We start from the raw sequence: 23,426 nt of genomic DNA on the forward strand, positions 1-23,426 counted from the left end.
CGGATACTCGTTGCTGAGAAGGGGTGCGTTGCTTGCCTCAGCGACACTGGTTGTTGCACTGTAGGTGCAACCGGAACGGAGAGGTTTCTATCGAGAAGAAAGACAAATCTCTATTTTCCGAAGAAGAGAAGCATCCTTTTTAGTCGTCGTACAGCAATAATCTGATTGATTCACTGATGTGACCTTATTATGCTTAGCCAACATGGCCTTGCTGTGTTGGTACTGCAAACGCTGGAAGCAAGAAAGCTGAAGCTGATATTTTTTCCAAGGACGTGTAGCTATGTATCTATAGCTTAATGGCATTCTTTTGGGTAAAATATTCCGGAGATCAAATAGCCTCCCCCCCCCCACCCCCCCACCCAATTTGATCACCGAGCAGTGGCTACTCTTAGGGACGGCCTCAACGGGAAAAACAAAACTGGTGCTCTTCAGAATGTTAGATGATAATGGATGAGTAAGTCTAATAATGATTAAGAAAAGAGGATTGCGAGAAAGCTACTTTGAATAGCATATTGAACGCATTATAGTAATCAAGGTAGACACGTAGCCGATACCTAAAACAATAGTACGTCTACTAGATCGACAGATGATGAAGAGAATGAAACAGTTAATGATGAGATAAAAGAAATTTCTCAAATAGTTAAGGAAGCCAAAGTTCAGTTGCGTTGGGTGACTGAAGTCCGATTGTAGGGAAGGAAGAAAAAATGGTTGGACCACATGCACTGAGAGAAAGAAGTGAAAAAAGAATCCATCTAGTAGAATTTTGCAATTTAGTAATTGCTAACGATTTTAGAATCATAAAAGGAGGTTTTGTACGTCGCAAACATCTGAAGAAAATGGAAGGTTTCAGGTTGATTTGTACAGTGGTAGTTCCAGATAAATTATATAATGGCAAGACAGAGTTTTAGAAACCAGATTTTAAGGTGCAAAATATTTCCAGTAGGCAACGATCGACGGAGAAAGAAAAACAACAGAAAACAAATCGGAAGACGAATCGGTATCTTTGGGAGCTGAAATAGTGAAGGCAGCAAACAGTCAAATTGGCAAAAATAGAAGCACGAGAAGAAAACCTTGCTAACAGAAGAGGTTTTGACTTTAACTGATGAAAAGATAAAATATCAAAATGCGGGGAAAAAATGGAAATGTCGTGTGACTAGGCCCTCCCGCCTGGTGCGGGTCTTTCGATTTGACGCCACTTCGGCGACCTGCGCGTCGATGGGGATGAAATGATGATGATTAGGACAACACAACACCCAGTCCCTGAGCGGAGAAAATCTCCGACCCAGCCGGGAATCGAACCCGGGCCCTTAGGATTGACAGTCTTTCGCGCTGACCACTCAGCTACCGGGGTGGACAAAATGCGGCAAATGAAGGAGGTAGGTATGAATACAGGAAAATAAAATGTAAGATTGATGGATAGTCCAAAATGGCTAAGCAAGTATGCCTAGAGGACAAAGGCATCGCTGTAGAAGCGTGCATAACTAAGGAAAAGATGGGTGCCACATATCGAAAAAATTAGAGAGGCCTTTGGGGAAAAGGGAAACAGCTGTATGAATATTAAGAATTCAGATGGGAAGTTAGAACTAAGCAAAGAAAAGAAAGCTGGAAGATGAAAAGAAGAATGGCAATGGGTAGAAAACATTTGTATAAAATAGAAATTCGTTAACAACGAATCTATCTATCGCTATCGCTTGCGCCTTCGTCCCGCATTTTGCGCGGGGTTGCCGCGGTTAAATCGGATTTGGCATGTTAATTGGAAGGGGTGGCCAGTTGCCTTTACTCCCGCCATCCCATACCCCCCGGGACAGAATCAGAGTACCCCATCTGTGTACGTCTAGTGTAAATCATGGAAAAGTGCGGATGTGTTGCAAATGTCTGTGAGTCGTGTAACTGAGGCGGAACGGGGGACTATCCCGGCATTCACCTAGAGGGATGTGGAAAACCGCCGAAAAACCACATCCAGGCTGTCCGGCACACCAGCCCTCGTCGTTAATCCAGTGGGCGGATTCGATCTGGGGCTGGCGCGCCTACCTGAGTCCAGGAAGCAGCGCATAAAAGCTCTTGGCTAACCTAGCCGGTCAAATTCTTTAACAACGAATATAAAATTTAAATGTTAGTATGTCTTTTCTTAAGGTATGTGCGTGTAGTGTAGCCTTGTAGGAAAGTGAAACGTAACAACAAACAGTTGAGACAAGAAGAGGTTAGAAGCTTTTGAGGTGTGATGCTACAGCAGAATGCTTAAGCTTGGATGGGTAGATCGAAAAAATAATGAGGAACTGGGCAAACCATTATGCCACACCTGACTAAAAGAAGAGTCGGTTGATAGAACACAACCTGACTCATCAAGAAATCGTCATTTTGATAATGGAGGGAATAACAGGAGGCAAAATAATTGTGGAAGGCCACTAAAGCTGGAACAGAGTAAGCAGGTTTCAATGGACTTTCGCTACAACAGTTACACAGAAAAGAAGAGGCTTTGCACAGGACGGAGAGATGCACAAACCAGTTCCTCCGGACTGAGGACCTCAACAACAAAAACAACCCCTTTAGGTACCACAGCAGAACAGTGCTCACAGTCTATTCGTTTTCCACCTAAAATTATAGCTACATTAACGGGGAGGATTGCCATTTACTACAAGGACGTCCTCTCTTTTCATTCGTATTTTGTGAGCTGCTTCCTAACACGTCAGCTAAAAGTGGTTCAAGTCCAGAGCTGAAGCGTTTTGCACAATTTCATGGTGCGAACCCGTGATCCATGAAGAGGTTGAGTCACCGTTCTGCAGTACTGTGTGGCATCGTGCCAGTTTTCGTTGCTTTGCTGAAGGCTGATTCCAGTTTAGCGTTGAATAACTCATTTGTAAACAGGTCTCTTTCAGGGCGCCAAACTCACTCAAACATCAGTTTCAACCCCACAAAGTTTAGGCGTTCCCCTGTTTATTCGACAGATGGCATCTACCGATGGTTTGTTAGGATGGTAATAATGAAGTCTCGTGTATTAGATGTAAACGTACACAATTTCTTTAGTTCACTACATGTTTTGCAGCAAGCGCGCCCAGCGGAGAAAGTAATGCAAACGCTGTAGAATAAACTGCTCCTTCTTCAACAGCAGTGGAAGCGTGTGTCTGTGTGTAGGATACCGGGTCACGTGAGAATGTGGGGAAGCGAGTGAACAGACTAAGCGAGCAAAGAGACCTGCAGAAAACACAATGCGACACAATATATCAATCCCTGCAGGCTGTCACTGTTCAGAAACACAGTGTCTGGTCGTGAAGGACAACGAGCTCAACTCGATAGAACCAAGTGTGCTGTCTTCGCATACCTCATAGTCGTCCCTTTGATGGGGTAAGGTGACTTGACCATGCTCTGAATATGACACTGTCCATTAACTAATGGTGTCATACCACGGTGGGAGGACAACGTAGTATCTGATGCCTACAACATGTCACATTGTAACTTAATGAATTTTATATTTTTTCGACAGGGTAGAAGAATTTTGCACAAAGCATAAATTAATCATAGCTAACACTTGGTTCAAGAATCATGAACAAAGTATGTACACTGGAAGAAGCCTGGAGATACTAGAAGGTATCAAATAGATTATATAATGGTAAGACAGAGATTTAGGAACCAGGTTTTAAATTGTAAGACATTTCCAGGGGCAGATGTGGACTCTGACCACAATCTATTGATTATGAACTGTAGACTGAAACTGAAGAATCTGCAAAAAGGTGGGAATTTAAGGAGATGGGACCTGGATAAACTGACTAAATCAGAGGTTGTACAGAGTTTCAGGGACAGCATAAGTGAACGATTGACAAGAATGGGGGAAAGAAATATAGTAAAAGAAGAATTGGTAGCTTTGAGGGATGAAGTAGTGATGGCAGCATAGGATCAAGTAGGTAAAAAGACGAGGGATAGTAGAAATCCGTGGGTAACAGAAGAAATATTGAATTTAACTGATGAAAAGGGAAAATACAAAAACGCAATAAATGAATCAGGCAAAAAGGAATACAAACGTCTCAAGAATGAGATCGACAGGAGCAGGGAAAATGGTTAAGCAGGGATGGGTAGAGGGCAAATGTAAGGATGTAGAGGCTTATCTCACTAGGGGGTAAGATAGATACTGCCTACAGGAAAATTAAAGAGACCTTTGGAGAAAAGAGAACCACTTGTATGAATATCAAGAGCTCAGATGGAAACCCAGATCTAAGCAAAGAAGGGAAAGCAGAAAGGTGGAAGGTGTATATATTGGGTCTATACAAGGGCGATGTACTTCAGGAAAATATTATGGAAATGGAAGAGGATGTAGATGAAGATGAAATGGGAGATATGATACTGTGTGAAGAGTTTGACAGGGTACTGAAAGACATAAGTCGAAACAAGGCCCCGGGAATAGACAACATTCCATTACAACTACTGACAGCGTTGGGAGAGCCAGTCCTGACAAAACTATACCATCTAATGAGCAAGATGTATGAGACAGGCGAAATAACCTCAGACCTCAAGAAGAATATAATAATTTCAATCCCAAAGAAAGCATGTGTTGACAGATGTGAAAATTACCGAACTATCAGTTTCATAAGTCACGGCTGCAAAATTATAACGCGAATTCTTTACAGACGAATGGAAAAACTGGTAGAACCCGACTTCGGGGAAGATCAGTTTGTATTCCGTAGGAATGTTGGAACACGTGAAGCAATACTGACCCTACGACTTATCTTAGAAAATAGATTAAGGAAGGGCAAACCTACGTTTCTAGCATTTGTAGACTTAGAGAAAGCTTTTGACAATGTTGACTGGAATACTCTCTTTCAAATTCTGAAGGTGGCAGGGGTAAAATACAGGGAGCGAAAGGCTATTTACAACTTGTACAGAAACCAAATGGCAGTTATGAGAGTCGAGGGACATGAAAGGGAAGCAGTGGTTGGAAAAGGAGTGAGACAGGGTTGTAGCCTCTCCCCGATGTTATTCAATCTGTATATTGAGCAAGCAGTAAAAGAAACAAAAGAAAAATTCAGAGTATGTATTAAAATCCATGGAGAAGAAATAAAAACTTTAAGGTTCGCCGATGACACTGTAATTCTGTCAGAGACAGCAAAAGACTTGGAACAGCAGTTGAACGGAATGGACAGTGTCTTGAAAGGAGGATATAAGATGAACATCAACAAAAGCAAAACAAGGATAATGGAATGTAGTCGAATTAAGTCGGATGATACTGAGGGAATTAGATTAGGAAATGAGACACTTAAAGTAGTAAAGGAGTTTTGCTATTTGGGGAGCAAAATAACTGATGATGGTCGAAGTAGAGAGGATATGAAATGTAGACTGGCAATGGCAAGGAAAGCATTTCTGAAGACGAGAAATTTGTTAACATCAAGTACAGCTTTAAGTGTCAGGAAGTCATTTCTGAAAGTATTTGTATGGAGTGTAGCCATGTATGGAAGTGAAACGTGGGCGAAAAATAGTTTGGACTGGAATAGAACAGAAGCTTTCGATATGTGATGCTACAGAAGAATGCTGATGATTAGATGGATAGATCACATAACTAATGAGGAGGTATTGAACAGAATTGGGGAGAAGAGGAGTTTGTGGCTCAACTTGACTAGAAGAAGGGTTCGGTTGGTAGGACATGTTCTGAGGCATCAAGGGATCACCAGTTTAGTATTGGAGGGCAGCGTGGAAGGTAAAAATCGTAGAGGGAGACCAAGAGATGAATACACTAATCAGATTCAGAAGGATGTAGGCTACAGTAGGTATTGGGAGATGAAGCAGCTTGCACAGGATAGAGTAGCATGGAGAGCTCCATCAAACCAGTCTCAGGACTGAAGACCACAACAACAGAAGAAAATTTTAGAGGAGACTCGGCCTCCACTTTCTGTAATGACATCTTAAGAGAGGCAATACTTTTAAAATTTTTCGTAAAGTCTTGACTCTCGCTGAAACATTTACACCGTCTGATCAAAAGTACCCGGACACCACTATGTATTGCGGAATTGTCCACTATTGCCACGAGACGCGGGCCTGCCAATACAAAAGCATGTGGGGAGTAATGTGTTGTCTGCACAGCAGTAGTAACAACAGAATAGGTTGGTCGGAAGAGCTCACCTGTGGAAGATCTCAATTAGGCACATTCAACCCTTGCAAAGCTGCTCAAGTCGCCTGTTGATGATGTGACGGTGAAGTGGAAACACGAAGGACCAACCACACCTAAACCGAGACTAGACTGACTTCCTGTACTGACATATAGGGACTGCCGAGAATTAGAGAGTGTGGTAGTAAAAAAAGTCTTACGAAATCAGTGGCAGGAATTACTCTTGTGTTCCAAAGTGCTATTATTAGTCCAGTACGGACTTAAGAAGTGGAGTACGATGCTCGAGCTGCTCCTCATAAACCACACATTTCTGTTGTCAGTGCTAAGTGACGCTGGAGGAGGAGTAAGGGTGGCAGTGTGAAGGAATGGTTTGAGGTTTGGTGAATGCATGGAGGACGTTACCTGCCGCCATGCGCAGTGCGAACAGTAAAGTATGGAGGAAGCATGAAGTATGGAGGAAGCAGTGCCGTGGTATGGAGGTGGTACTCGTGGTTATGATGTGGTCCACTTACTGCGCTTAAGCAAAGGCTAAATAAGGGAGGATATGAGCACAGTTTACAGCACTGTGTACTGTGCACAGCACAGCAACAGTTCGTAAGCGATGATTGTTTGTATAATGACAACAATGCAACGTGTCACAAGGCAGCATCTGTGAGGCAATGGTTTGTGGACAATAACATTCCTGAAATGGACTGGCTTGCCCAAAGTCCCGACCTGAACGCAACGGAAAACCTTCGAGATGAATCAAAACATCGACATCACTAACTTCTCTCAACCTCAGTATCTTGAGGAGGGACTGGCTGCCTTTCCTTCACAGACATTCAGACATCTCATTGAAAGTGTCCCCAGCAGAGTTAAAGCCGTCATAAAGAGAAAAGGTGAACGGACGCCATATTAATGTCCACTAACAGATGTCCTTATTCTTTTAATCTGATAGTATGTAGTGTAAACTGGAGGTTCCAATGTGCTGCAGAGTGGCTGGCTCATCTCATTTTATCAAGCAATCAACCAGCCACCCTTATCTCTTTTACTGTTTTATATATTTCTTATTTTAGTTTTGCATTTATTTCTCCTGCAGAATTAGGGCTCTGTGTTTCTCTTTTACATCTAACTGAACATTAAATTATATATTGTACATGTTCAATACATACTGCTACTACTACTATACTACTACTACTACTACTAATACTACTAAAATAATAATAGACACAGCAACCACTGAGCAAACACAACCGCAGACCTAGCCGTGGTGAGGTCTTGCTAAGTCACGTGGCCAGATACAAACACGTTCCACTTCAAACTTGTGCAGAAACGGCCAATCGAAAGATACAAGTGAAAATCTACTCAAGTTCTGAGGCTTGCGCAGCGCGCAAACTAAGGGACCCAACCTCCGAAGCCTGAGCACAACGTACGGTATTCCCACTGATTACCGCCCAGTACCCTCAGATAATTTCCAGTGTTGACGTAGTAGTAAAACCGCAAGTATTTCAAATACTTCAAATCCCATGTCTACAGTACAGTGATAATGAATTCTGTTAACCCGCATAAGTTTCACAAGCTGCTACGTGTACAACAGTTCACAATGGCGGCCCAGAGCGCCAATGGAGGCATGGCGTCGTAGCTCTAAGTCTGTCGTTCCCGGTCTAATATTCCCGGTCGCGTCGCAAGCAGCGAGCATTCTTTCCAGGAGATCTTTTTCTGTCTCGAAAGGCGTCTCGTACACAAGACTCGTCACATGGCTCCACGAGGAGAAATCAAGTGGGGTGAGATCAGGTAAACATGCCTGCCACGAAGCAGGACCTCTTCTGCCCTTCAGTTTTTCAGAGGATGTCTGAACCAGATATTCACGAACTACTCAGTCGAAAGTGAGGTGGAGCTCTATCATGTATGAACCACATCCGTTGACGAATAACAAATTGGGTATGTTCTAGGATCATGGGTAGTAGGTCTCTGACAAACACTGAGTACATTGGTGCGCTTAACTGGGGAGGAAGACGACACGAGCCTAGATCGTAACCATTAACTGTAACTGCCCACACGTTGACTAATAATCTCCGTTGATGGCTCTTCACAACTGTAGCGTGGGGATTCTTGTTGGCCCAAAACATGATCAATACGACTATTTAGCATTCCACCTCGGCTGCAAAGTACATACGCAGGAAATTGAGGATCGACTGTAAGGCGCTGTAAGAACCGTTGGGCGAACACGACACCATCGTGCCTCAGAGATGGTAACAACATCACGGGATCACCCTGTTCATAAAATTTTTTAGTGTGATATAACTTTGTAGTGCCCAGTGGACGAAATTAGATAACCTCTAAATCAGGGCTTCACAACACACGTGCTCGCGGAGCAAGCTGTGAGCAGCAAGGCGCGAGCACGGAGCAGCGCGAGCACGCTACCCCCACTACCGGACCAGAGCGGAGAGTGGGGAAAGTCACGTGGGGCACACAACAGCTGCCGCCAGTCAATGTAAATCCGCGGCCACCTGCAGGGAATTCACTCACGAATTATTATTGCGACAAATGAAGCAAATAAAGGAGAATGTACACATGCCACGTAATTTTATTAGCTTAGAGTATGCCTCTACATTCGTATTAATTTGTGAACTGTTACACAATAAAAGATGTCACTGAAGTGTGGGATTCTCGGTTATCTTGTACTTTTTGCCCTTTACAATTGCGTCTATGTTCGGAGTAATTGTTCTTGTGCATTTTAGGCGCAGCGTGCAGTTTAAATTTCGATCAGGCAATGCGTTTCTCAGGCGCGTCTTGTTACATATCATTGCAGAGAACAGTTGTTCACAAACATACGTGGAACCGAACATTGATATTATTGTAGCCGCCAGTTTGTGCAAACGAGGAAATCTATCCTGAGGGAAGTGTCTGTAGAATTCCAAAATGTGTTTCTTGTTCTGAAATGTGTCTCTGTATTCTCTGTCACATTGCAGGTCAATAATTTCTTGCTGCAGCTCAGGACGAATCTCTTAAATATTCGCTGAATATGGGGAGAACAGATCAAAATCACTGTCTAGTGCTGTCAGATCTTGAAAGTACTGATCAACTAAACTATGTGAAAAACGTTCACAGTCTTTGTGAACATCTTGCACAGATGATAATTTAGGAAAATGAGCTAGGTTTCCTGTTTCCAGCTGACTCACCCAAAGTGTCAGTTTCATTTTAAAAGCTCGTATTCGATCTATGAAATGAGTAATTAGCAGATCTTTACCTTGTAGTAAAATGTTCAAAGCATTCAGATGGCTAGTTAAGTCTGCTAAGAACGCGAGATCACATTCAAACGTGCTCGCGCATTTGCCCTCCCTCCCTACTCCACGATCTTGCACCTGCTCGCGAGCAAGTGCCTGAGCAGACGCGAGTACTCGCGCTCGAAACCGGCCAGTTGTTAAACCCTGCTCTAAATTATTAAATAAAGTGTTTATTTTAAAATAAAATAAAAATCCTCATAGAAGAATAATGTCATAGAAATAATCGTTTAACCTCGTCTCAAATATAGAGTGGTTCTGCATTAGACATCAGGCACTGGTTATTTTTTCCACAGTCGTATGGCTGAAATGAAGGATATGGAGAACGACTGAACCCAAACGTAGGTACAACCAAGATGCTGGTCGTTTGTGTTACAGTAATATACTGATGGTCTCTATCTGATTTGGGAGGAGATTTGTTGAGGACACCAGTGACTAAGCAGTCATTGCAGGAAACAGGATGTGTAAAAACATCGTCGCCTGTCCGGTCGCATCCACTTTAGATGACCACTGAATTTCCCTTTCTCATTGTTAACTTGAGAACTGTCTATATGCATGGTTTTAGTGACTTCCTAAACTTTCCCGCAAGTATAACTTGTGATAATCTTCATGAATTTGCAGCTGAATCTTTCATTCAGGTAGACACAATATTTCGACGGTCCACCTGGCCGTCATCTTCAGGTGAGAGCCTACTGCGCGGAGTCTCGTCGAGCTGATGTTATTTCGGATCTGGCGCCCCTGTGTAGGCCAGCAGCGTACGCTCGACACGCGACACTTAGTGAATCCACTGCGTTTAAATACGGGCTTTAAGTATTCAATTTGCTGTGGTAAACTTTCCGCGTGGGATAGAGTATACGCTCTTCGAATCAGCGTGCTAAGGATGCCAGTGCGTTGATGTGGTGGGAGGCAGTTAGTCACTTGCTGACACCCGTGAGTATGTCTAGGGCTGCAGTAAATGCTCTGCCACAGAGTATCATCATTGCTCTTTTAAACGAGAATTTCCACAAATGGGAACTTTCCATTATCTTCACTTCCATTATAAACTTAATGCTGGGATGAATAGAATTGAAATGTTCCAAATGTTAGATCCATTTGGTTCCGTGCCACTGTGGTAAAGCGTTCATTGGTCATTGTGGAGGACTGGTGTGTGGGACGCCGGAACCACATACGGTTACAACAGTCTTAAAAAACCGCGGTTGCAGAGCATTGCTTACGTGAGGGACACGCAACGAAATACACTCCTGGAAATTGAAATAAGAACACCGTGAATTCATTGTCCCAGGAAGGGGAAACTTTATTGACACATTCCTGGGGTCAGATACATCACATGATCACACTGACAGAACCACAGGCACATAGACACAGGCAACAGAGCATGCACAATGTCGGCACTAGTACACTGTATATCCACCTTTCGCAGCTGTGCAGGCTGCTATTCTCCCATGGAGACGATCGTAGAGATGCTGGATGTAGTCCTGTGGAAAGGCTTGCCATGCCATTTCCACCTGGCGCCTCAGTTGGACCAGCGTTCGTGCTGGACGTGCAGACCGCGTGAGACGACGCTTCATCCAGTCCCAAACATGCTCAATGGGGGACAGATCTGGAGATCTTACTGGCCAGGGTAGTTGACTTACACCTTCTAGAGCACGTTGGGTGGCACGGGATACATGCGGACGTGCATTGTCCTGTTGGAACAGCAAGTTCCCTTGCCGGTCTAGGAATGGTAGAACGATGGGTTCGATGACGGTTTGGATGTACCGTGCACTATTCAGTGTCCCCTCGACGATCACCAGTGGTGTACGGCCAGTGTAGGAGATCGCTCCCCACACCATGATGCCGGGTGTTGGCCCTGTGTGCCTCGGTCGTATGCAGTCCTGATTGTGGCGCTCACCTGCACGGCGCCAAACACGCATACGACCATCATTGGCACCAAGGCAGAAGCGACTCTCATCGCTGAAGACGACACGTATCCACTCGTCCCTCCATTCACGCCTGTCGCGACACCACTGGAGGCGGGCTGCACGATGTTGGGGCGTGAGCGGAAGACGGCCTAACGGTGTGCGGGACCGTAGCCCAGCTTCATGGAGACGGTTGCGAATGGTCCTCGCCGATACCCCAGGAGCAACAGTGTCCCTAATTTGCTGGGAAGTGGCGGTGCGGTCCCCTACGGCACTGCGTAGGATCCTACGGTCTTGGCGTGCATCCGTGCGTCGCTGCGGTCCGGTCCCAAGTCGACGGGCACGTGCACCTTCCGCCGACCACTGGCGACAACATCGATGTACTGTGGAGACCTCACGCCCCACGTGTTGAGCAATTCGGCGGTACGTCCACCCGGCCTCCCGCATGCCCACTATACGCCCTCGCTCAAAGTCCGTCAACAGCACATACGGTTCACGCCCACGCTGTCGCGGCATGCTACCAGTGTTAAAGACTGCGATGGAGCTCCGTATGCCACGGCAAACTGGCTGACACTGACGGCGGCGGTGCACAAATGCTGCGCAGCTAGCGCCATTCGACGGCCAACACCGCGGCTCCTGGTGTGTCCGCTGTGCCGTGCGTGTGATCATTGCTTGTACAGCCCTCTCGCAGTGTCCGGAGCAAGTATGGTGGGTCTGACACACCGGTGTCAATGTGTTCTTTTTTCCATTTCCAGGAGTGTATAATGAGACACAGATGGATGCTGTCGCTTTTCTTTGCTGGGATTGTGTTCTGAGGCATTTATTGAAATTAAACTGGCTGATAATCTTTTTAATTGGAACAAGAGCTATCCTCTAAGCAAATCGTGAAACCGTGCGCTGACATGCATAACATACGACGTTCTTTGACTGAAACGGCAGCATCTTTAAACGATTAGCTGCGACAGCGATGTTTCGTTTCTGTTTGCCATCACCGCCTGCAGCACTGCTGGTGTGTTTCGCAGTTGGGACAGTACTCACGCCACTTGTCGCATGCGCTGTATACTTTCAGATACCCTACACGGGGTATTTTCCTGTTATAGGCACAAAGAAAAGGGGCGAGAAGAGGACAATAACACAAGCAAACAATCCTAATAAATTTTGGTCCAGGCACAACTGCAGGAGTGCAGTCACGCCAGTCTTACAACACTTTTAATGTCCAACAATCTGGATGTTGTTCTTAATGGTGAAATGTGTATGTGATACATGCATGATGGTGCACCGTTAGAGTTTCATGTTGCTGCTCAGGAACACGTAACATAGCACGAATCTTCGACAGCGATTGTACTGGGTGTTCAAAAAGTCTCTCCGCAGTGTCGTATGATTGTCAGCCGCGCGTGCCGTATGCCGCAGTGAATATACCGAAATGAAATTCAGTGAAATACGAGTTATTAATTTATTGAATATTCATTTTCACATTAAATGTTGTAAGTGTCTCCCTTGATGTTGAATACACAGTTCAATTCGTCTAATCATGTCTCCAAACGCAGGCTGTAACATTTCTTCTGTTAACAGAAGCAGTGAAAGTGGATATTGCAGTTTTAAATTCATCGATGGATTTTGGACAGTTTTTATACACAGTTGCTTTCGCTGCACCCCAGAAGATAAGGTGAAATTATGCGATCACCAAAAACATCAGCAAGCAGTTGCATTGAAACGCGAACTGTATGCGCGGTTGTACCATCTTGTTGAAAATAACCGTTCAGTACTTTACTTAACACAAGTTCTCCCATGATTGGGCACATAAGATCACTGCAGTATCGTTGTGCGTTTATTGTTTCGTTGAAAAATATGGGACTCATAATCCGACGTCTAGAAATTGTAACCCAAACTCCCATTTTCACAGAATGAAGTGGTTCCTCATGAATACACAATGGATTTGCAGTACTCCATATGCGAGAGTTTTGCGAGTTCATTTACCCGGATAAATGAAACCACTCCTCATTAGTGAAAAACGTTTCATTAAGAATATCCCTTCCATTTTTGTTAAATGAAATTTTTGAAGCATTGACAATAATGCAGTCTCTTGCTATAATCAGTATTTTTCAGTTGTTGCACGATTCTCACTTTGTATGGGAAAAGTTCTAATTTTTTCCTTACAGCTGTGTGGGCCGTTCCGACACTAACATCGATTTCCTGGGCGAGTTTTCTTACTTGTTCGAACTCATAGACATTGTATCGGAAGTATCGAGTAGTTTATCCGCAGACAAAATGCTAGGACGACCACTTCTCGGTGCATTTGTCACTGAACCCGTACTTCGAAATTTGTTAATCAAATCTCGCACACTATCGCGATGTGGGAGTGTTGTCTCACAGAAAACTGAATTAAATGAGTGACGAATTGAAACTGAGTATTTATCTCCAGATTTGAACACTTGTTCGACCAAAAACACACGTTCTTCAATGGTTAGCATTTTAACAGTGACAAAAACGAAACAGACGAACAAAGGAACTAAACTTAAACGTTCACGTCAACACGTAACGACACGAACCAACGATACTACTGAGTCTAGCTGAGATAATCGAAGAAACAGTGAATGTTGGGAGAGTCCACATGAAGGGAAGTAACCCAGGCAGGCGAACAATCATACGGCACGCGCGGCTAACAATCATATGACACTGCGGAGAGATTTTTTGAACACCCCGTATAGGCTGTGCCTGTTTATTAGAGTTGTTTACTTCTTTCATTGTCCTCTACAAGCCTCTTTCATTTGCACCTATAGCAGTCTAACACCCTGTAGCGTTAGATCAACGAGACTGATCAATAGCAGCACCCGAAGATGATGGATGGCTTGGACCATCAAATGTTGAGGCGACTTGAAGACCCGGCTGTAAACCCAGGAGGAGTATCACACGATGCAAGTTTGTGTGCGCGAACGCGCGCGCGCGCGCGCGCGTGTGTGTGTGTGTGTGTGTGTGTGTGTGTGTGTGTGTATGCCAGCATGGCATTTAGTGCATATTTATATTTCATTTGTGGTTTTTTTTTAAGTTTTACCACTCTGAAGCAGACTCGTCTCACAAAAGATGTGACAACAGTTGTCGCAGTGGAATGAAGGCCTTACCCGCTGCCCAGGTTGGACTGGTCGACGAGGACTGCGGTGCGGAAGCGCGCCATGAGCGCGTCGCCGACTCGCCGGAAGTCGGGCACGGCGCGCCAGCACGTCTTCAGCTCGCAGCTGCCCGACATGCCGTGGCACTTGCAGCGCAGCACCGTGTTGCTCGACAGCGCCTGCAACAGCCGCAAGCCCGCCGCGCGCTAAAGTTGGCAGACAGTCTAACCGTGAGCAGAGCACAACTGGTCCTCTTTTCATCAGTCTAGATACGTGGGCCGGACAGAAATATGGAACACTACACATTACGAAGCCATCGGCATTCAAAGGAGTTTCCAGTCGTACCTAAAGGGAAAAATGCAGGTCCTTCATGACTTTCAAGGGAACCTTATACCATTGTTCCTGCAAAATACACTACTGGCCATTAAAATCGCTACACCAAGAAGAAATGCAGATGATAAACGGGTATCCATTGGACAAGTACATTATACTAGAACTGACTTGTGATTACATATTCACGAAAATTGGGTGCATAGGTCCTGATAAATCAGTACCAAGTAAAACCACCTCTGGCCATAATAACGGCCTTGATACGCCTGGGCATTGAGTCAAACACAGCTTTGATGGCGTGTACAGGTACAGTTGCCCGTCCAGCTTCAACGCGATACCACAGTTCATCAAGAGTAGTGACCGGCGTATTGTGACGAGCCAGTTGCTCGGCCACCATTGACCAGACGTTTTCAGTTGGTGAGAGATCTGGAGAATGTGCTGGCCGGGGCAGCAGTCTAATATTTTCTGTATCCAGAAAGGCCCGTACAGGACCCGCAACACGCGGTCGTGCATTATCCTGCTGAAATGTAGGGTTTCGCAGGGATCGAATGAAGGGAGAGCCACGGGTCGTAACACATCTGAAATGTAACGTCCACTGTTCAAAGTGCCGTCAATGCGAACAAGAGGTGACCGAGACGTGTAACCAATGGCACCCCGTACCATCACGCCGGGTGATACGCCAGTATGGCGATGACGAATACACGCTTCCAATGTGCGTTCACCCCGGATGCGACCATCATGATGCTGTAAACAGAACCTGGATTCGTCCGAAAAAATGACGATTTGCCATTCGTGCACCCAGGTTCGTCGTTGAGTACACCACCGCAGGCGCTCCTGTCTGTGATGCAGCGTCAAGGGTAACCGCAGCCATGGTCTCCGAGCTGATAGTCCATGCTGCTGAAAACGTCATCAAACTGTTCGTGCAGACGGTTGTTGTCTTGCAAACGTCCCCATCTGTTGACTCAGGGATCGAGACGTGGCTGCACGATCCGTTACAGCCATGCGGATAAGATGCCTGTCTTCTCGACTGCTAGTGATACGAGGTCGTTGGGATCCAGCACGGCGTTCCGTATTACCCTCCTGAACCCACCGATTCCGTATTCTGCTAACAGTCATTGGATATCGACCAACGCGAGCAGCAATGTCGCGATACGATAAACCGCAATTGCGACAGGCTACAATCCGACCTTTATCAAAGTCGCAAACGTGATGGTACGCATTTCCCCTCCTTATACGAGGCATCACAACGTTTCACCAGGCAACGCCGGTCAACTGCTGTTTGTGTATGAGAAATAGGTTGGAAACTTTCTTCCTGTGAGCACGTTGTAGGTGTCGCCACCAAGCTTGTGTGAATGATCTGAAAAGCTAATCATTTGCATATCACAGCATCTTCTTCCTGTCGGTTAAATTTCGCGTCTGTAGCACGTCATCGTCGTGGTATAGCAATTGTAATGGCCAGTAGATTAATAGCAAGTTCAGGTAACGATGAGGGAGGTACATAGCGATCATGCAACCTATTTCAAATGTACATCTACATCTATGTAGATACTCTGCATGCTAGTGTAAGGTGCATAGCTAAGGGAACCCTGTACCACTACTTGTCATTTCCCCTCCTGTTCCACTCGCAAATAGAGCGCGGGAAAAACGACTGTCTGTACGCCTCCGTATGAGCCCTAATTTCCTTTATCTTATCTTCGTGGTCCTTACGTGCGATGTACGTTGGCGGGAGCAGTATCGTTCCGTAGTCAGCTTCAAATGCCGGTTCTCAAAATTTTCTCAATAGCGTTTCCCGAAAAGGACGCCGCCTTCACTCCAAGGATTCCCATTTGAGTTCCCGAAGCATCTCTGTAACAATTAAGTTTTGTTCGAACCTACCAATCCAGAAGCTCTCCTTTGAATTGCTTTGATGTCTTCCATTAATCCGACCTGGTACGGATCCCAAACACTGAGCAGTACTGAAGAATAGGTCGCACCAGCGTCTTATATGCGGTCTCCTTGACCACAAAACCTCAACAATGCTGAGATATGGTGAGGGGAGATGCAACAATTCATCCTCGTGCTCACAAAACAAGTCGTGGACGATGCGAGATGTGTGAGCAGGGGCTCTGTCTTCTGGGAACAGAGAATCACCACTGGGGAGCAAACATTGCAGCATAGGATGGACCTGGTCAGCCAAAATGGTCGCATAATCCTTGGCAGCAATGCGGCCTTTCGGAGTAACCATGCAGTCCATGAAATACCACGATATGGCTGCCAAAATAATCACTGGACCTCCACCATGTTTCACTCTTGGAACGTAAACTTGGCCAAAATTTTGAAACGGTATGAGACAAGACTCATCCGACTATTTTTCAATAATCACAGTTTGATGCCTTCGGCAGCACGTTTTCCTATTATGGAGATTTATATCGCTGATGAGTAGTTTTGAAATTCTACCTAGCGCTACAGTTCCCTGGAGCTCTCGTTGTGATGTTTTGGTACTAACAACGTTCACGAGTGCTATATTCAGTTCTTCAGTGACTTTTGCAGTTACCGCCCTGTTGTTTTTTCGTCACAGAGTTTCAACGTTCGCGCTTGGACTTAGCGGGGGATGTTTCCCACTTTTCTTGTATGTGGTATAAATCTTCGACACGGCACCTTTTTGAAACACCGAACATTTCGGCTTCCTTGGTTAAAGAAGCATTCACCATACGTGCACCAAAAGTTTGCCCACGAATGAACTCACTGAGCTCCGACATAGTGATCTCACATCTACACAAAACACTTTTCTCAACACAACAGACATTTTCAACGTATTGAGGACATTTCACAGGTGCAATTCGTGATCAAATAGAACAGCGCAGCCTGCAGGCACGGCTAACATCTGCATTCATGTTCAAGCATGCACTTCCCGCCATGTTTCATTTCTGCGTACAGTCCCTGTAGCTGTATTACAGGCGCCACTAGAACGGTCACACAGTCACTTGCATTCAGCGGCAGATTGCCTTCCAGGGGCAAAGAAAAATTGATTTTCGTTGTTTCATATAATTATTTATACAATTAAAAACTGTCTACTCATTAAGACGTATAAACTTAAGTCAAAGGTTCAACAAAATAAATTAAAGTTGGAAACTATGTATGTGTCTTGAGACAGAGGAATATACAGTTTGCAAATTACCCCGGCTATATTCATCCATTATTTGAGAACTGAAGCAGTTTAAGACTTCCAACAAACTTACACATAATTTCAAACGCTTTGAAAACATTTTCTCCCAGACAACAGCTACCAAATAATGAAAGGAAAAATGTGTATTGCTTAGTACATTTTGCTGTTTATGCAGTAAAATTTCAGCATCTGTATGGCATTTTGGCTGATCAGTTCTTCGCTACTAAGTCGATTCGCAACCCGTTATGCTGACAGTACTAACATACACATATCACTGAAAGTACCAGCAGAATTGTACAACATATAGTTCAGGACATATGACGTCATAAAAGTTTTGGTTTTGGCTTTTCCGTTAGCCTCTGTATGAATAATCCGAAACTAATAAAACTAAGATAATTGGGGTTTTGCGTTTTCAGCCATAAAGGTTTTACATATTTAACTTTAAATATTCAACTCATTATCTCTTTTGAAAGATAGACATCTGAAGCTGTTTTGTACATGGAAGTTCGATTCCTCAGATAGTCGTAGGGGGGGGGGGGTAGAGGGGGGGGGGGGTGGAGAGAGTTTGGGGAAGGGGGTGGAGAGAGTTTACTGGTAGCCTAATAACTAATATGCAAATGATAGCTCAATTCTAAGCAACAAAAAGTAGAATATAGAGAGTGGGAAAGAGCTCTCTTAGTTTAATAAAAGGTTGTATGAGAAGAGGCACGATTAGAAACGATACAGTATCAGAAGAGCTACATATAGTCTAATTAAAAGAAAGAAACAGAATAGTTTGAGGTGGAATGAGGGTATCGGGAGAATGACCACATCCCAGTGCTATCTCAATGTTTTCTACTTCTTTTGACGATGACGATAATTTTGATCATTTCCTTTTCTTCTGGATGTTACCCTTGACTAGTATCCTTTCATCCTCATACTCCACTACCATCTTCCCTCATCTGCACGTGATGTTTTGTTAATGAGCCTAATTCTGTCCTGGAAACGTATGGCAGTTGGAAGTCTGAGTTTTTTATCTGAAAAGCAATCTGTTTTAAATCTCTGATTCCTGAATTCCCATTTCTCCCTTTGTATTTCTTGAATCCAGCGTTTTGCTGCTGATAGGAAACTTCTTTATCTAATGCGTTACCCTGGCCTGGTCAATTCTACAGACGTGGACGAAGAATATGGTCCCTTTCCTGACGGTGTCCGACATCCTTCCTACATGGATATACGGTTCTTGGTTCGCTCGGCTCCTGCTCTTCGACGTTCCAGTATTTTCCCAAGAATCCTCCGTTCCACAAATTCTGATCCTCTAAGTAATCTTGTTCTTATAAGGCTTCAGGGTGGTTGACTGTCTGGTAATTCGCAACTTTTCAGTTGTTCGAAAAATTCTTCTTCTTGTAAATCATAATGAGTTTGTTTGCGAAATTGATTTTGTTTATTCGTGGTCCCATAACTCTTTTCGTATCATACAAGTTCCTTTTCATGAGCACCTTTTCCGCGTTACACTCGATTTTGCTAAAAAGTGGCTCTTGCGTGTCACATTTTATCATAATATTGTACTGAAGTGAGAAATTATTAATGATAATAGAGTGAGGTGTTCCAGCAGAAAGCACACTGCTCATGTTTGTACCACTGAGTATTATACAAAAACATGAAACAAAAACAGTCCAGAAGTTGAACCGGTTTCACAATACAGTGCCGCACTGGTCACCCAGTATTACGAGCTGAGAATCAAGTATATAGACAACACGCATCTAAACACCATAAAGTATTCGGCCTCCTGTCACGAATCTCTTGCCCAAGTTTAAGCTCTCCAGAGCACCATTACCTTAGTCTTTTTATGCATGTTCTTGTTAGCTAAAATACATAATATTTCGTTAAAAACGCGACTCACAGTCAGTCTCTGTTCACTTTCGACGACCACTGCCGTGTACCAGCGAAAGTGATCACGCTTTTTTTGTCTGTGAAAAACAAATCAGACATCGCATTAGTCTTTCTTTTCCGTCATTGCCTGTTCTATATAGACTGCAATTAAATACTAGCGGTGACAATGAATAGCCCTGCCCTTCTTATCCTTTGTCTGCTTTCGGCCTCTCGTGCTGATTATTCCAGTCTACTTCTCATAATGAGCAATTCTGTAATCGATCGCTCTGGTACCAGGAAGGGAAGCAGAATTTTAACGTAGTTTGGGAGTATTTTTAACTTTTTAATTTACGTTCTTCTTCTTCGCAAGAACGATTATGTTCGTCAGAAGTCTGAATAGCCACTTTTTCAGGGTGGACCTCTGCAAGATGTGCAGGAAGAGAATCACTGATGTTCTGGGTGGAACGGACAGGGATGTGGAAACGTATCGACTTCTGTGCCATGTCAGCCGCGCTAGGTATTTATCTTACTGCCCTTTCCAGGATGCCCACACATCCTGACCACCCCGCTGATTGCAGGAGAGTTAATTACAATGGTAGCTTTCACCTTACAAAACAATACATATTAGATACACTGACAAAAAATAAAGATCACTTGTAAGAAACCCAATAATTGTCTATCATTGAGACTCATAAGTTTGAAATTTGGCTCAGAGATGCCTAGAAGCTTCCCGTGTAATGGTGTAAAGGCGTGGTGCCCTGAGACATCGCTATGGGGCTCGGCAATGCTTAAATGAGCAAGGTGTCGACACATTTAATTCAAAAGCAAAGGCTCGGAAATTCACGTGCGGTTGAGGTGGGTTAACAAAGTCACATCTCCACCAAATTTCACCACAATTCTGCGCAACGGCACCGCGGACATGTCATACGATGCTGAGGTCGTCACTCGCCGTCTTACCCACATCTCACTCCTTCTTTTGACGCCTGTGCTATGAAGGTCAGTACCACGACACCAGCCGTTGAAAGCACGCGGTTCTCTTACAGGTAACAGAGGAAAACATTTCAAACACACCCGCCTCAGAATCGACACGAAAGGCACTTAGGAGGTGGCATAAATGGCTTCTATGAAACCTTGGGGCATTGGTTCTCATGTATTTCTCTGTCGGAAATGACAATTTGTAGTATGATGGGGAACAGGACGACATTATCTACAATTTTCGACTCTACTGGCAACACCCAGGCAATTCCAGCAACACCAAGGACATCATAGGACTGATACCCTCTTGAAAACGATCGGATCCCTTTGGGGGTTAGTGCGACCACTATTTTTGCACTGGTATAAAGGGTGGAACCACTGGGGACCGTTCAGAACCATTCGTTGATATTTGAACGTGATTCGAAGCAGCAATACGTGATTATGCTTTTTCAGCCCTCTTGTTTCGCGCGTTCCTGTGGCGTGATCACATTGACATATGGTTGAATGAAATGGCAAAGGGTCCCTCTGAGACCACTCAGATTTGCAACAGCCTCGGTGCCACCCACACAATTGCTGACCACGTTAAAAAGTACCTGTATAGAGACTTCATCTCCCATCCACCTCAATGGCGATTCACTGCTGCTCAGGCGCACAGCAACCATCCCATTCGACACCCCTTCGATTCTGAAACTAAACTAAACCACGAGGTGGAATCCAAAATTTTCGGGACTGGTGTTGCCATCTGGAAAGTAGGATTACTAGATCTTTGCACCGCTAGGTGGCGAGAACTGCATATCTGATGAGTCAGTGTGCGGAATGGCATTCAGCTGGGAGGACGTGTTGCATGTCCATAGTGATTTCCGTAATATTCTGTGTTTGGTGTGTGGCGATTTTATGATGAATCCGCGAAACAGAACAGCGCGTGATGAAGTGTGCACGGGCCTTCGTCAGACCACATCTGATGATCCGACCTTCTTGTCAAGGGTTATCACCGGTGAGGAGAGCTGAATTTACGATTATGACCCAGAGACAAAGCGACAATCGTCCCAGTGGAAGAGCCCGGCCTCTCCAAGACCCAAAAAAGTGAGACAGGTGAAGAGCAAAGTGAAGAGCATGATCATCGTTTTCTTTGATACCAAAGGAACTGTGCACAAAGAATTCGTCCCACCCAACCAAACAGTGAATTCCGCGTACTACCGTGACGTTTTGAGACGGCTTTGTGGAAACGTGCTGCGACGACAGCCCGAACTTTGGCGTCAAGGGAACTGGCTGCTGCATCACGACAACGCGTCCTGTCACACGTCCTTGCTGACCAGGACCTTTTTGGCAAAAAACAACATGGCGGTTGTAGCCCACCCACCGTACTCTCCAGATTTGGCACCTTGCGACTTGGCACTATTCCCAAAACTGAAACTCAAGTTGAAAGGCCGTCGGTTCGATACTCTAGAGAGGATTCAAGAAGCATCGCTGGCTGTGATAAACACGCTCAAAGAACAGGACTTCCAGAAAACGTTTGACCAGTTGCAGAAGGGCTGGGACCGGCGTGTACGTGCGGATGGGAACTACTTCGAGGGTGATGGTGACCATTAGTCCAAAAGTAAGGTTTTCAACAGATGGCAGTACCAGTCCTGAAAATTTTGGATAGCAGCTCGTAAACTCCGTCCTAAAATGCCTCGGAAGGCCCAACGGTACCAAACGACCGCCGTACCATGCTCAGACGACAGTCGTCACTGAATTCGGATATGGAGGAGTATGTGGTCAGCGCCGCGCGGGATTAGCCGAGCGGTCTAGGGGCGCTGCAGTCATGGACTGTACCGCTGATCCAAGCGGAGGTTCGAGTCCTCCCTTGAGCATGGGTATGTGTGTTTGTCCTCAGGATAATTTAGGTTAAGTAGCGTGTAAGCTTAGGGACTGATGACCTTAGCAGTTAAGTCCCATAAGATTTCACACACATTTGAACATTTTTATGTGGTCAGCACACCGCTCTCTCAGGCGCTGTCAGTTTTCGTGACTGGAGCCACTATTTCTCAGTCAAGTAGCTCCTCAGTTGGCCCCAGAAGTACTTAATGCACCCCGTTTGCAAGCTCGGCAGACACGGACTGCCGCTGCTAGCAAACCCCGAGAGCGCTTAGCTTCGGTGATCTTACGGGAACGGATATTACCACTGCGACAATGCCGTTAGTCCTCAGGAACTGCCAAAAAGAAATTTAAAAAATTGTTCTTAGTTATCTATTCAAATGTATTCTCTGGAATTCGAAACAACAACGATATTTATAGTATGCTGCCGAACTTATGTTTACCTTTTCTGCACAATACTTCGACAGCCAACCCATCCATCTTCTGCTGTAGCTGCTAGTTCTGCTGCCGTGAGTACGCGCTACCTGGACTTCAACCAGGCTGTGAGCTACTGTTGGTCTCGTGCGGCTATTTGTAGCTTAGTTCGATTCCCGACGTCGACTACGCACTTTGATGCTCTGTTGTTTCACAGAGCTCGCACTGATATTTCGTGAGATGCAAATTCTCTGAGCATCTTCCCACTCTGGGACCCATGCGTTATTTACATCGAAACATTCGTCCCCTTTATCACGTTTTCAGACATCTTTATTTCTATAGGGTCCTTAATTACGCTGTCGCAGAAACGTGGCGTTTGCTCCACCATACTGGTCGCATGGTATTTCATCTCACGATTTTATGCGAGGCAGTGCTCGGTGACAGCTGATTTGCTTAGTTGTTTTAGTAGTGTGCGTTGCTGACGTTCCTTACGTCTCT

At 44.9% G+C, this 23,426-nt stretch overlaps 1 protein-coding gene across 1 annotated transcript in view; it reads right to left on the reverse strand.

Annotated features, from left to right (window-relative positions):
* LOC126455875 (protein Wnt-10b-like) overlaps nt 1-23,426 on the reverse strand; it is a 196,669-nt gene that overhangs the window by 9,919 nt on the left and 163,324 nt on the right. Inside the window, exon 4 of the mRNA XM_050091635.1 lies at nt 14,372-14,538. Within this exon, the coding sequence (XP_049947592.1) occupies nt 14,372-14,538 (167 nt within the window). The remainder of the gene's footprint in view (nt 1-14,371; nt 14,539-23,426) is intronic.

The sequence above is a fragment of the Schistocerca serialis genome, chromosome 2, assembly GCF_023864345.2.
Source record: "Schistocerca serialis cubense isolate TAMUIC-IGC-003099 chromosome 2, iqSchSeri2.2, whole genome shotgun sequence".
In the NCBI taxonomy this organism is placed as follows: domain Eukaryota; kingdom Metazoa; phylum Arthropoda; class Insecta; order Orthoptera; family Acrididae; genus Schistocerca; species Schistocerca serialis.